This window comes from Tribolium castaneum, chromosome 6 (genome assembly GCF_031307605.1).
Source record: "Tribolium castaneum strain GA2 chromosome 6, icTriCast1.1, whole genome shotgun sequence".
NCBI lineage: Eukaryota > Metazoa > Arthropoda > Insecta > Coleoptera > Tenebrionidae > Tribolium > Tribolium castaneum.
The window spans coordinates 8,824,788-8,837,838 of NC_087399.1; the positions used below are offsets into that span (position 1 = coordinate 8,824,788).

At 30.7% G+C, this 13,051-nt stretch overlaps 1 protein-coding gene across 3 annotated transcripts; it reads right to left on the minus strand.

Moving 5' to 3' along the window:
* Nucleotides 1–1,615: 1,615 nt before the first annotated feature.
* LOC659663 (uncharacterized protein) lies at nucleotides 1,616–12,933 on the minus strand. Of its 3 annotated transcripts, XM_064357449.1 has the most exons (12): nucleotides 12,555–12,933; nucleotides 12,344–12,427; nucleotides 12,204–12,295; nucleotides 10,373–10,482; nucleotides 10,063–10,320; nucleotides 6,534–6,663; nucleotides 6,337–6,486; nucleotides 6,144–6,288; nucleotides 5,907–6,097; nucleotides 5,667–5,855; nucleotides 2,051–2,107; nucleotides 1,616–1,983 (listed from the first exon to the last, which is right to left on the minus strand). In XM_064357449.1, the coding sequence occupies exons 2-12, from the start codon at nucleotides 12,420–12,422 to the stop codon at nucleotides 1,750–1,752; spliced, it is 1,635 nt and encodes a 544-aa protein (XP_064213519.1). In that variant the 5' UTR covers nucleotides 12,423–12,427; nucleotides 12,555–12,933; the 3' UTR covers nucleotides 1,616–1,749. The 3 variants fall into 3 exon arrangements, with proteins under 3 accessions (XP_064213519.1, XP_064213521.1, XP_064213520.1); XM_064357451.1 differs by lacking the exon at nucleotides 2,051–2,107 and having other exon boundaries at nucleotides 12,555–12,930; XM_064357450.1 differs by lacking the exon at nucleotides 2,051–2,107 and having other exon boundaries at nucleotides 5,655–5,855; nucleotides 12,555–12,924.
* Nucleotides 12,934–13,051: the final 118 nt, after the last annotated feature.

The window sequence follows — 13,051 nt, forward strand, 5'->3', positions numbered from 1 at the left end:
TCAGACAATTTAACGTAAATTAAACATGTGATTGATATAAATTTTAGATTATTTTAATCTTATTGATTTATTTAGTGGTATGTAGGTAAATAAAGATTTGGACCAGGTAGTTTTATCCAAATTATTTGTACAATTTTGACTCAAATTCTATAAAATTTTGCCCTGAATCAGATAATTGGTTAGTAAAAAAGGCTACAAGTAGTTTTAAGTCCATTTCAACTTTTGTTATTTTTTACCTATTTATTTTCGGTACAGTGAAAAAATTAAAATCGAAAATATATTTCGTCTAATATCTTCAAAACTACAAGTCGTACGACAAAAACGAAGACAGATTTGGAATTCTCAAATAATTTGATGCCAAATAAACATATCCCCGGCCTACATGTCCGCTTATCGTGATCTTGATGATTTTTTTAATGACAGATATACAGGGTGAGTCAATAGTGGGTTACTCCTCACATGTCCTAAGATGGAACCCAAAATATTAATTGCACTTACCACTTGGAACTTCGTTTGATTTTAAAAAATACTAATTAAATCATCACTGGTTTTTTATTTTTTAAATAATAATAATCCCTAATTAAATTTTAGCAAAACGGTCAAAACAAACTTGACACTACCTAGAACAATGTAATAAAAAATTTTCAACGATTACCAGTTTAGTCAGCTGGAAGGGGTATTATTGGTTGCATATTTATAGAAATTAAAAAATACCTCAATATTGACTCACCCTGTATTAATACAAATTTTGAACAAAATGTTTTATTTAGATTATTTAAACAATTTTTACTCTATTGCCCCAAAATTTTTACTAAGAAATTAAATAATAATAATTAACTAATGAAAAGATGAGCTACAAGTCGTTTTAATGAATCAGTTATGTCTTTTTTTTGATTTATATTGTATTTTTATCTATTTTTCGTAGGTACGTAGTTTTCGTCCAATATCTTCAAAATTACATGTACAAAGCATAGAAAAAAAAAACTGAGATTTGGAATCGTCAAGTAATTGTAGTTATGTAGTCTTAAAGTAAAAGTGTTTATCTCTATTTTATTGCATTTTGATCCATTTTTGTGTGATCTTTTACATTAAAAAAAATGGTGGTCAATAACAAAAAACAAAGTTCACTTGTAACTTAAGCCTGAAGATGACCAACTAAGTATTATGGTCGAAACATGTAACTTTTAAATAAAATTTGAAAGAAAATTACACAAGAACACGTGTATTTTTTTTGATACACCTACTTTGAAAATAAAGTGATTGTAATCGGTTTCTTCAAATTTAGCTCGTTTTTATTATAAATGAAAATAAATTTGTTTTGTATAATTTTTCCTTTAATTTTTTTTTGCCTCTATTAAATAATAAGCACAGTTTTTGAAATTAAAAACTAACTTTTCCGCGAAATTTTACTCAAATATACTATAAATTGAAAGTGATGTTCACTTTGATTTTTTCATGCATTGTAGAGCGTTTTTCAGTTTCTCTCTTAATATTTCTAATCACAAGATCAGTGTGTAATCTTTGATTCTTTTCTTGTTGAATGCGAACGTATTGTATTATTGGAAAAAACTTGTTTTGAAATAGTAATAGGTTAAGTACAAATAAAACTCGCTAATAACGATAAATCCTTTTATTTCTTAATAATTCCACAATGCGATTAAACAATTCCATAAATACAAATAAATAAAAACGGTAAAAAATGTTAAACGTGTTAAACAACATAAACAACACTTGATTACCTAACAAAACCTAGCGCAATTTGGCGCCGATTTGCTCAATAAGCTGATCGATTCGTTCGCTAGTGCCCTTGAAGGACCTTGGATCAGGCCCGATCATTTGTATCAATTGCGGGACTTCCTGTGCTGAAATTTGCACAAACTTGCTCAAAGCCTTCATGCAACGGAACAAATGCTCTTCGTTCGGTTTCGAATTGAAGAATTGCAATAAAGCCATCGTCAACTCGACGGCAACGTCGTCAAACACCTGAAAAATGAGCCTCAAAAAGGGAAAATCGCGACAACGGGGGCTAAGCGAGACAACACCGAGCTACCTTTGATAAACTGCCTTTGGGTAAAAGCTGGCGCAGGCGAAAATTTTTAAACATTTTCTGGAAAAAACAACGACAGAGTATCGCGAACAAAAACCAAAAAAATTAATGTCTACATCAGTTAGTAGTTGTTTTGTACGCCATTTTATATTTTTTTTTAAATAATTAATACATTAATAAATAATCTAGGATGATAGAAGATTTAATTCAAGTGCAGTGGTGTAAATTTCGCCAAGTCGTCACATTTTTCTACAGGGTGATTCAAAAGTGTCGAATAAAAGACGTTTCGATAAGAATAAAAATAAATTCAGAATTTTTTCAAGCTATTTAGCCAAAAACTTACAATTTCAAAACTAGACCGAAATTAATGATCTTATGCCAGCTAAGAAAGTGATTTAAATCTTATTACCAGCCAGAAGATTCCATTTTGTGCGAAATTTTGTTGAAAAAATCATAGAATTACGTCCAAAATTACTTCGTAATGAGCCAAAAATACTCATTTTCAAAAATTTCCTGTTCTAATAAATGTCAAAAAATCAAAAACCCACTTTTTTTGTATAAATTTGACCAAATAAATAAAAAATGGAGATCAATGCAGCGATTTTCGTTAATTCTTCTAATTTTTTATAAAAAACAATAAGTTTTGTAAAGTTAGATCATTTGACGTTTTGTTGCCCTGTTTACAGTAATTTATTCGTTCGTTTTCTGAGCAGCATTAAAACACATTGAGAAATCATAGAATTGTGTGGAAAATTACGTTATTTCGACAAAAAAGTTATTTATTTTGCAAAAAACAATAAGTAGGTATTCAGTTAAAAATTACTTCTACGAGCGTTCTAGCATTGTAAAAAGCAGGTCGAAATTGACATTATTAATTAGTTGTGTTTTTTTTTTAATTTTGGAAAGAGAGTCATTTATTATCAAAAAATTAGTCAAAAACGTCTAAACATCATCGAAATTAATATTTTTTGGCCTGTCTAAAGTTATTCAGCATTCTTTATCTCACTTCATACGAAATAAAATAAGAAATTATTGGTAAGTATTAGCTTAATAATTATTTAATTAATTAATTTTGTTAATAATTAAGAAATACAAAATGAGGTACTTTACTTTGTTATATTTTTGATCAATTCTATTTATTCTCGTAGTAGTGAATTTCATATCAAAAAACGCTTTAAATGTATTTAAAAAAATCAAACACAAATGAAATTACTTTTGTAAGTTTTTGACCTCCGTTTTGGTCAAATCTTTCAATGGTATTCGTCAAAAAACACTTTAAATCAATCAAAACAAGTTCATAAACGCCATTTCGCATTGAATACTTTAATGTTTTCTGTCATTTTTTAATAATCGAGTCAGTCATTCTCTAAAAAATGTTCCTATATTAACAAAACATAATTCACTTGTCTTTTAATTCGTTTTAGTAAAATACTATATGCTTAGAAAGCAACAATTTTCCACTTTGTTGTAGCAAATTTTCAAAAATTCATTTTCTAAAAATGACACTCAAAATTCATCGAAAGTAATAAATTTCTGTTAATTTATCAATTTTCTGTTTTGATTCTGTAGAATCTTTTAAAATAAAAAATATAATAAAAAATAAAAATTTTGCATTGAAAAATGCTCTAAATCCCAGTAAACATCAATTAAAACGATCACCAATATACCAAATTTTTCACTAAATTTCCCAGCAAATAATACACATCTATTTTAACAATTTTCCAGTTTAATTTGTCAAATTTTTTAAAATTCATCCGAAAATAATGATCCGAAAATGAAATAAATATGTTCCTAAATTAATTTCCTCAAGATTTCTTATGTTTTTTCTCAATTTTGTACACCGGTTTCCCCTCCGGTTTTCGGTTTACCCCTTAGTAGCATTTAAAAAATAAAATCAATCTGCTCGAAGATTTTTTTGAAAAAATGACTGGTAACAATTTAGCAAAGATAAGATGAATGTTGTAAAAAATAGTCCAGGGCGGCAGAATTTTAGTTTAAAGTGGCAAAACATTTTTATTTTGGTTAAAAAATACCTAATACATAAATAGAAGGGTTGCATTTTTTTTAAAACAATTGATATATGATTTTTAGTTTTTATGGTATTTTTTTTTTACTTTGTAAGTTCTTAATTGTTTGGTTAATAAGTTTTAAGAAGTTTTGTAGTTAGAGTTTAGTGCTTTCAATTCATACTATAAAAAATTCACGATGAAGAAATGGTAGAAAAGTCTGTGTAGCACACAAAACACAAAAAAGTCTTAGAAAAAAGTCAGCGACAATGTAATATTAATAATATAATAGAAAAAATTGTAAACATGGCTACGTGTTTGAATAATGAAAACTTCTTATAGTTATTAATAATACAAGTGCGAAAACACAAGTTAAAGGTTCGAGCAACGAGCGTCAGCGAGTTGCAAAGACACCCGAAAAATTTTAATTCAAATTAAATTTTAAAATTAAAAATTAAAAAAAATAGGAAGCGTGTTTTCATAATAGTAAAAAAACGTTCATATGGGAAACTTGTTTTAAAATAGTGTTTATAATCTAGGATTCGGATATTAAGAAGAAGGCTTAAAGTGTTACCAACAAAAAAATAAATAATGGGTGATTTTCTAATAAATAACTTAAAAAATAAAGGAAATATTTAAAAATCTAGTGCATGTTTGGTGACATTGGAAAAACTTCTTCAGGTTTACTAATTTAGCTTATTCCATCGTCAACCCTAAAATCGTATTTTATCCACTGTTTACTTAAAGATAAAACGAAATTTTATTGGCTAGAAAATAAAAATCACAACTATTGTTGTTTGCTTGTTTACAACGATTTTTTTTATTGTTAAATTTTTCAGATTGATATTTATTGTCAATCTAAATAACTCAGAAATTCAATCGAAATAGTCAAGGAAGCAATAAAATTTTGTATCGTACACTACGATAAAATTCACCATTATCTTCTCAAAGATAAAATCAAATTTTATAGTCTTGTATAATAAACAACTGCTATTTCAGAGCTATCTTGCACTTGAAGAGAAAAAAAGAAAAGAAATTTTGGGGCTGTATATTCATTGTTTTTATACTCTTTCAGTCAACATGGTTGTTTGTATTCAGGATGTTATTCTTACTTTTCTTGTAGGGTTCGAGAATTCCTTTTATTAATGTTACATTGATTACCTTTAAATTTATTGGTTTTATGAATTTATTTAAATAGTTAAAAAATTTTGGCTTGTGGAGCTAAGGATATTCTAATAGGATTTTAAATAATTCATATTTGTTTAATTTTTTCTGGATTGTTTTTGTTTTGAAGAACAGTTTTTTTTCTTTTTAGAATTTATTTTATTGTTGAAGGGTTAACTTGATTTTTGGAATTTAAGAAAAGAAGAAGAGAAAAAAGTAAATTTCCCCTTACTTTCCGAATTAACCAATAATTGTTTTTTTAAGAACCGTAGCCCCAAAAGGCAAATACGCCACTGCCAAAAACCTAACTCCAAAGCTAAAAAACCTTAAACTCAAACTAAGTTGGGCGTCTTTTATCAATACCCAAAAAAGGTCCCACACTTTTAAATCACCCCGTAGATAATCGCTAAAGCTGAAGATAAGATACAGATACAGACCACTGATTTTACCTCCTTGCAGGCGAGATTATGGATGATCGCAGTGCCCCGTTCTTGCAGGAGAGGCAAGTCGGACAACAACGAATGAACTGCCACTTTAGTAGTGACCCTAATATTGCTAGTTTGTTGGTTATTGTAACTCCACTCCGAGATATACATCAGCCATTCTGACGAACTCAAATTTTCAAACATGTTGGCAACCTAACAACAAAAATATAGTAAAAAATTTTTGTTTTTGTTTCAGGGACTGACAAAAAGAGCCAAAGCCTCCTGCTCCTCAGGGCTGTGCCTATCAATATCAAAGGCATAGTTCATCAAAACATGGTCTTTGCGATCCTGATGCAAAACCAAAATGACATCGTCCTTCAACGCAGCAAGGGCCAGAATATTCAAAGTGCGGACACGCACCTCATTTGGCAAGTTTTTGTCGTGAAGCAAACGCCCTTTAAAAAAATAATCATTTTGATTTTTATTATCGTTAAAACGAACCAATAAAAGTCAAAAACCCGTCACTTAAGGCCCAACTCCCCTCATCCCCAATCATGTAAACTTGCAGCTCTTCCATCGATCGCTGCTCCTCTTCGGACAACTTCCCATCGACCAAACCCAGAAGAGCGTCGAACTCGGTTTTGGCCTAAAACCCCCAATTAGACGAAAAAAACTGAAACATTGCACTCAGTACATCAAGTAGGTCTTTGTAGACGACCGGGGGTTCCCGCGATTTTTTCTTTTCTTCTTCTTCGCGTCTTTCTTCCTCTTCCAAATCCATGACTTGGTCGGTTGGTAGCCGACTCTCGGCGCCGTTTACTTCAGGTTCGGCCATTGCGACTTCCTGCGTTTACGTGATTTAATTTAATTTAATTAGGGGGAAGTACCTACTTCTAATTCGACCGGGATTGCACTACCTTGACTTTGCAACTTCTTGCGTTTTTTTTCCTTCTTCCGGTCTTTCTTAGCGAGCTTTTCTTTGATTGTTTTGCGGCGCTGTTCGAGCAAAAATGACCGGTACCTAATGCAATTAACACTAACTTCAAAATTAAAAATTAGAAAATGTAAATATCGGTACCGGCTCAAGGGTTTCTGGTTGAAAATTATGTAGCAATTTTTAAGTGAAAACGCACGTAAACGAAACAGACGAAAAAACATGTGTCTATGCACGTCTTAGGTAAAAACGTATTATTTCGTATTAATCTATAGATTAAATTAAATTAAATGCGTGATTAACTGATTACGAGACCAAATATTCGCGTTGTTAACTTTTAACAACGAATTAAAATTTAATGAAGCTTTCTATAAACCAGTCCTAGATCTGTTTAAATAATGAATTAGGTTTCTTACTCGTAGCTAGAAGATTCCTTTAATGCGAAATTCCGCTCAAACAAACGAATTTTTTTTTAATTACGTCGAAATCATTCTCAGTCAAAAGACAAAATTTCTCGCTAAATCAAACGTTGCTAATAGATGTGGAATATTTTGTCGAAAAATGATCAAATTGTATCGTTTGTTTGTTTTTTAGCCTGTCTGGAGAAATTTTAGCTTGTTTTTCGGAGCACCATTTTTCTTAAAATACGTTCAAAATAATCAATTATGTGGAAAATTGCGTTATTATTTTCATATTAAAATTATTAATTTACAAAATTTCCAATTAGGACTCATAATTATATCAGTTATATCATTTGCGTAAAAGTACTATAAGTCAGAGTTGGGTGTAATCAGATTACCACGTAATTAATAATTAAAATTAATAATTCAATTACAGATTAATCTAATTACAAAATAATCTTATTACTTTGTATTCAATTAGATTGTAATTGCAACTACTTTTTGATGAGTTGTAACAAATTATATATTATTTCAATTGAAAAGTAATCAATTACATTGTAATTAATTACATTATAACATATTATTTTAGAAAATCATCCCCTAAGGAGGTTAAATGGAGTATTTAAAAATTAAGAAACACGTGTAAAGTTTTTTAAAAATTTCACCCTAAAGGGAGGAAGGTGGAATTTTTAAAACAAGGATTAAAAATTGTATAAAAATTAGTAATTGTTTTAAATTAGGTATGTTTATAAAAATTGGTGAATGTGGTTTCGGTTAAAGATAAAAAGCGCATTTTGGATATTTTGAAAATTCTCACACTCACATTTCTTGAGTAATCTGTTACAAAGTAAGCAAATTACAAATTACAGGTTATTTGTAATTATTAATTATTAATTAGAGTACATTTTGCCCAACACTGCTATACGTTACTATTGCCTTTTTCAAGCATTCTATTTTTTTTCCTATTTTGAAAATGAGTCACTTGATAGCTACTTATCTAATTGTTTTTCGAAAAGGACCAAACATCAAAATTAATACACTTTTCGCCTGTCTAAAGTTACTCAACTCTCTTTATCACACTTTTTAAACGAAATTTCGTTACTAAAAGCTTACTTATTTTTTTTTAAATCATCTGTTTAGCACATTGTGTTTCTCTGTCTTTTTCAAAAGCTTAAGCACATGTTTAGTTGAAAATTCACTTTTCCCATAGCAACCCAAAAGTATTACTTTATTACTAATTTATGTAGAAAAGTTACTAATCTTTTTGTCATTTTCGAGCGTTTTGACACATTATTTAGCCAAAAATGCATTAAGTTAGCATAAATTCGCTAGAACACTTGAATAAGACAAAAACTCAAAATAAAGGTTAAAATTTTTATCTTATTTTTAAACAAAAAAGTTACCAACATATTTTACTAATTAAAAAAAAAGTGCCAATCTCAGTCAAAAACGCACATTTAAAACAACTATAGATTATTCAACAGGCCCACAAATAAAGGTAGAATGACAAAATGACATTTTTTGTCCACCCCTCATACCTTTCATCATCTGAATTCTCCACTTTTTAAATTATATAATAATATTGCAATAGATTTAAATATTTTCTTCAATAATTTCCAAACTAAAACTTTAAAGGACAAGCTTCTAGAATATTTTTCTTCGTAATTTATAATGTTTTGTATAATTTAATTGTCTCAATTTTGTTCTTTTTTGGTATATTGTATTGTTATTTGTCCACTTTAGATTAATAAGACCGTTGGAAATAAATTAAATTATTATTATTATTATTACTATTATTATTATTATTATTATTTCGCTTTTTTGCCTCAGTTTTTGAGTGAAAAATACACTATTATTATACAAAATTTTGACAAAAATGACCAAACTACACTGATGTTCATCTTTTGGCCTGTGTATAATCATTTAGCTCTCTTTATCACCGAAAAACACATTTTTTATGCGAAACTTTGTTCAGAAAAAGGCAAAAAATCACCTGATTGCATCAAAAATTATTATTTATTTATTTTAAATCAAAAAACAATTTGTCTAATGAAATGGGTGATATTTAGCTCATTTTATGAGTGAAAAATATTTTTTTGAGAAATAAGGCCGGACTAAATCGTTGCCTTTTTCAAATTTTTAAGCACATGCTTAGTCAAAAATTCACAATAACACAAACTTATTATTAACCTAAGTCGAAAATTTCGTCATCTTACTTGCTCTTTTCGAGCATTTTCACCCAAAAATTGATTAAATTAGCATTAATTCGCTAAAATAAGCCAAAAACCAAGCAAAATTTTGTGAAAAAATTACTAAACTGAATCGAAATTTACGTTTTCTTATCTGTCTGCAGTGATGTAGTGCGTTTTTTTTTAACAAATAAATTTTAAATCTTCACCTAGCGAGCCGCCACTGATACATACATAGATGAATAGTTGAATACTTACGTGTACTACGCAATACAATTATTTTTAAACAATAAGCCGTTAACCAAATTTAAATAAATTTCATTTCCAATAGAATTTTAAAAATCAGTCGAAAATGCGATTTTTGATTCTTTAAAATGCAGTAAAAAATTTCACAATTTGGTTATAATGTTTTATTAATTTACTCGTATTTTTACAATAGGTTTCAAGATTCAACAATTCATACAATCATATTTATTCATATTTTTTTACAAGACTAATGTTACTAATGTATTTTCAAAAGTTGCAAACTGGACCTTTAATAATTTTGTAATTTTTATTTATTTTTAACAATTTTCAACGTGTTTGCCAATTGTGTATTACAAAAATATAATAACCAAGAATTATTGTTGAAGTTGGCAAAAATAAATTACAACCGGTTGTTATGACAACATGACAAATCTATTGCCAACTAAAACACTTATTCTTGGCCACTGTGTATAGAATTATACTATTTTTTTAGTTAGCAACAAAACCAAATTATTTACTGACAAAAGCAACACGAAAAAACTTCCACACTGCTTTATTTAATTTTATCCAATTTCGTACAACACACAAAGCAATTAACTAAAACCCAAGCTCTCCATCAATGCTCCCCCACACTTTTATTTTGCTCTGACCTGACTTCTTCAATTTGTGAATTCAACTGTTCCAAATCGGGGCTATTCTCCCTCGCCCTTTCCTGTTCTTCGGCTATAGGTCTTGCACTTTTCTCCAACTGTGACACCAAAAGCGGTATCGCTGGTCCTAGAGACGAACTAAGAACCTCGTTTGGTAAATCGAGGATATATTTCGGGATGCTACAACCGCACAAAAACTGGGCGATTTCCTCCGAGAAGTTGTTGCAGTTGTGGTGAAAAAGATCGTAAGTTGGGCCCCTAAATATGACGCTTTTAGCGCGTGTTTTTTTCAATTTTTTGAGATGCTTACGCCCAAGTTGATTCGCTGAGACCGTTTATGTAATCGATGAATACTGAATAAGGGACCTGGGTCTCGCCAAGAGTTAACACGCGCAAGGGCTGCCCCAAAGCGGTCGTACCCTGTCAATTATTCAAAAATTAGCGCCAATTTTTGAATAAGACACGGCTACGGATGTCTAAAGGTTAGGATACGAAACGAGGTACAAATAAAACGTTCCCGCCCTCCATAGTTCCCTTAATGTCGCCAGAGAGCGCAGTTGTTCCATTACCATGAGTTTTCAGAAAAAAATATTGTATTTGTATAAAAAATATACAGGCAGATAGAGCATTAAATTCTCAATAATCAAACATAAAAATTGTTGGTAAACTACATTTTAAAAACTTTTACCAATTTGCACTCTGTCCCATTTTTTTCAAAACGCTGCGAATACGGTTACAGACACAAGAAAAATGTTAAGGAAAAAGTTGTAGAGAATTAAATTCCCTACAAAAAAGTCCGGAAGACCGTATCCCTATCTTCAACCATTTAGGCCCCAAAGTCGCGACGCATTTTCTTCATTCTGCCGGTGGTCAAGTATTAGAAAATTAATTTATACCCAAACCTTTGAAGAGATAAATATAGTATCGCGGACTTAAAGAAAATTAAATTCTCTACAAATTTCTATCTTAAATTTTTCTTGTATGTATCTTTAACCATATTCGCAGCGTCTCGAAAAATACGGAACAAAGCGCAAATTTTTAATTTTAAATAATTTTTTTCTCATGTTTCTTATGAAAATTTTTGTTGTTAGTGTTCCCCAGTATGTGCAAGTGCAAAGCTCAACACTTCTGCATTTTTTCCAAGTAATTAGTGAATTGGTTGGATATAAATTAATTTAAAACGAATTGGCGCTGAAACGCTCAAAGCGCCCTCATTTTTACTCTGCGTACTATTTTTTGGGTTTAGAACTTTCGTTTCGTCTCCTAACTTATAGTCCACCGTAGATATGGCGTAATGTAACCGAGGTTCTACTGTATTTTGCATTGTCTAAGTGTAGGCAACCAACAATACACCGACTAAGATAAACCCGAAACAGTCTGTGATTTTTTTCGGAAAATAACTTTTAATCATGCGATTTTGCCTTAATCAGTTAGGAAATATTAATTACGTCTAAAAAACACGCCTCTTTAATTACAATTACGAGACGGCGTCGCTAGAAATAGGGCAAATTTTTTATTTTTAAAGCGACATTTAAATAGATTTATCGAATCAATCAACGCGTCTGGCTCGAAATGCCAAGCTTAAAGACAATTAAACACCGCCAAAAGCCATTCTTGGTCATGCGAAACTCTCCAAATAAAATTGTTTTTGCCAAATAACGTTTTCATAAATCACACATGCGTTACCACCCACACCGCTAATGAAATCATAATAATGCGTAGCACTTTACGAAATTAACTATTTTTTGTGGCAAATCAGTGAAATAAAATTTTTGTTGGCCACCTCACGCCGCTGGAATTCGATTTAGTGGCAAAAACGCAAACAGAAATACACTTCCGCGTCGTTTCGTTGCATAAACACATGCACCACCACAAATAACTTACAAAGATCTAAGAGAATTAAATGCACTAATAAGACTAATGCGAGGGAAAGCCGGTTCACTGGTAGCCAAGTACTGTTTCTCTATTTAATAATAGCCCAATTCCAATTTTAGATTTAGACATGATACAGTTAGACAGTGCCCTCTGTGTATGTAACCCAACTCAGAGACCGCTTCTAAATCCGTCTCGTCATTGTATTTATAACGCAAAAACAAATAAAGTGGATTACATGACCCCACACAATTTTCCCCAACTCTTACCGGATTACAACTGGAAATGCCATGTGAGCCGAAAAAATACTCGCGACCGTAAACGACAATCGCTGTGTGCCAAATTCCGTCGATTTTTTTGTCTGGAAAAGATTTTTGGAGGGAAACTTAACCTCAAATTTTCTACTCACTTATGAGCATAGGCGAAAGGGCCGCTGCCATCCCTTTGGACAGGTCGTAAATGTACAACTCCACCTTGTTTGAGGTCATTTTGGCTGGAATTTGTGAAAATAATTTCAAAAACTTGCTGCCAATGAGCTGTCACTTTGACGTTTTGACAGTTTTTGAGTGATTTTTTAAATTTTGATTTGATTAATAAATAAAAATTAGTTCGAAACTTACCGCAATAATTCTGCTAACTCACTAACTAATCGCAAGATTTGAACCGTTTTATAATGACACAGACACAGAGATCTGGAATCTTCGACGATTTGACAGGTGACTCCGGGTTCTCCGGGTTCCGGTTTATCACCAAATTTGGGTATTTTTTTAACTGGATTTTTTTCAAAAACTAGCGAACTGATTTTGACTACAATTGATTAAAACCACGCACAAATTAATTATGTTGCGAAACGCGCTGCAGGCTCGGTTTGAGTATAATCGCAGTTTCACCTGTGGGTTTATGCAGTTGTGACGAATTCCTCGGTTATTTTATATTTAGAATCAGGAATTTTCGTCCAAGGCTCTTAAATGAATTATAATGAGCTTAAAGTTTGAAAATCGGACAAACTAAAAATATTGACACGCAAAACTAACTGCGCAACCAAACAAATCGGATTATTTATAGAATTTTTCGCGAATGCTTGAAAAATGAAAATTTTGCCAATTTTTCAAAAATC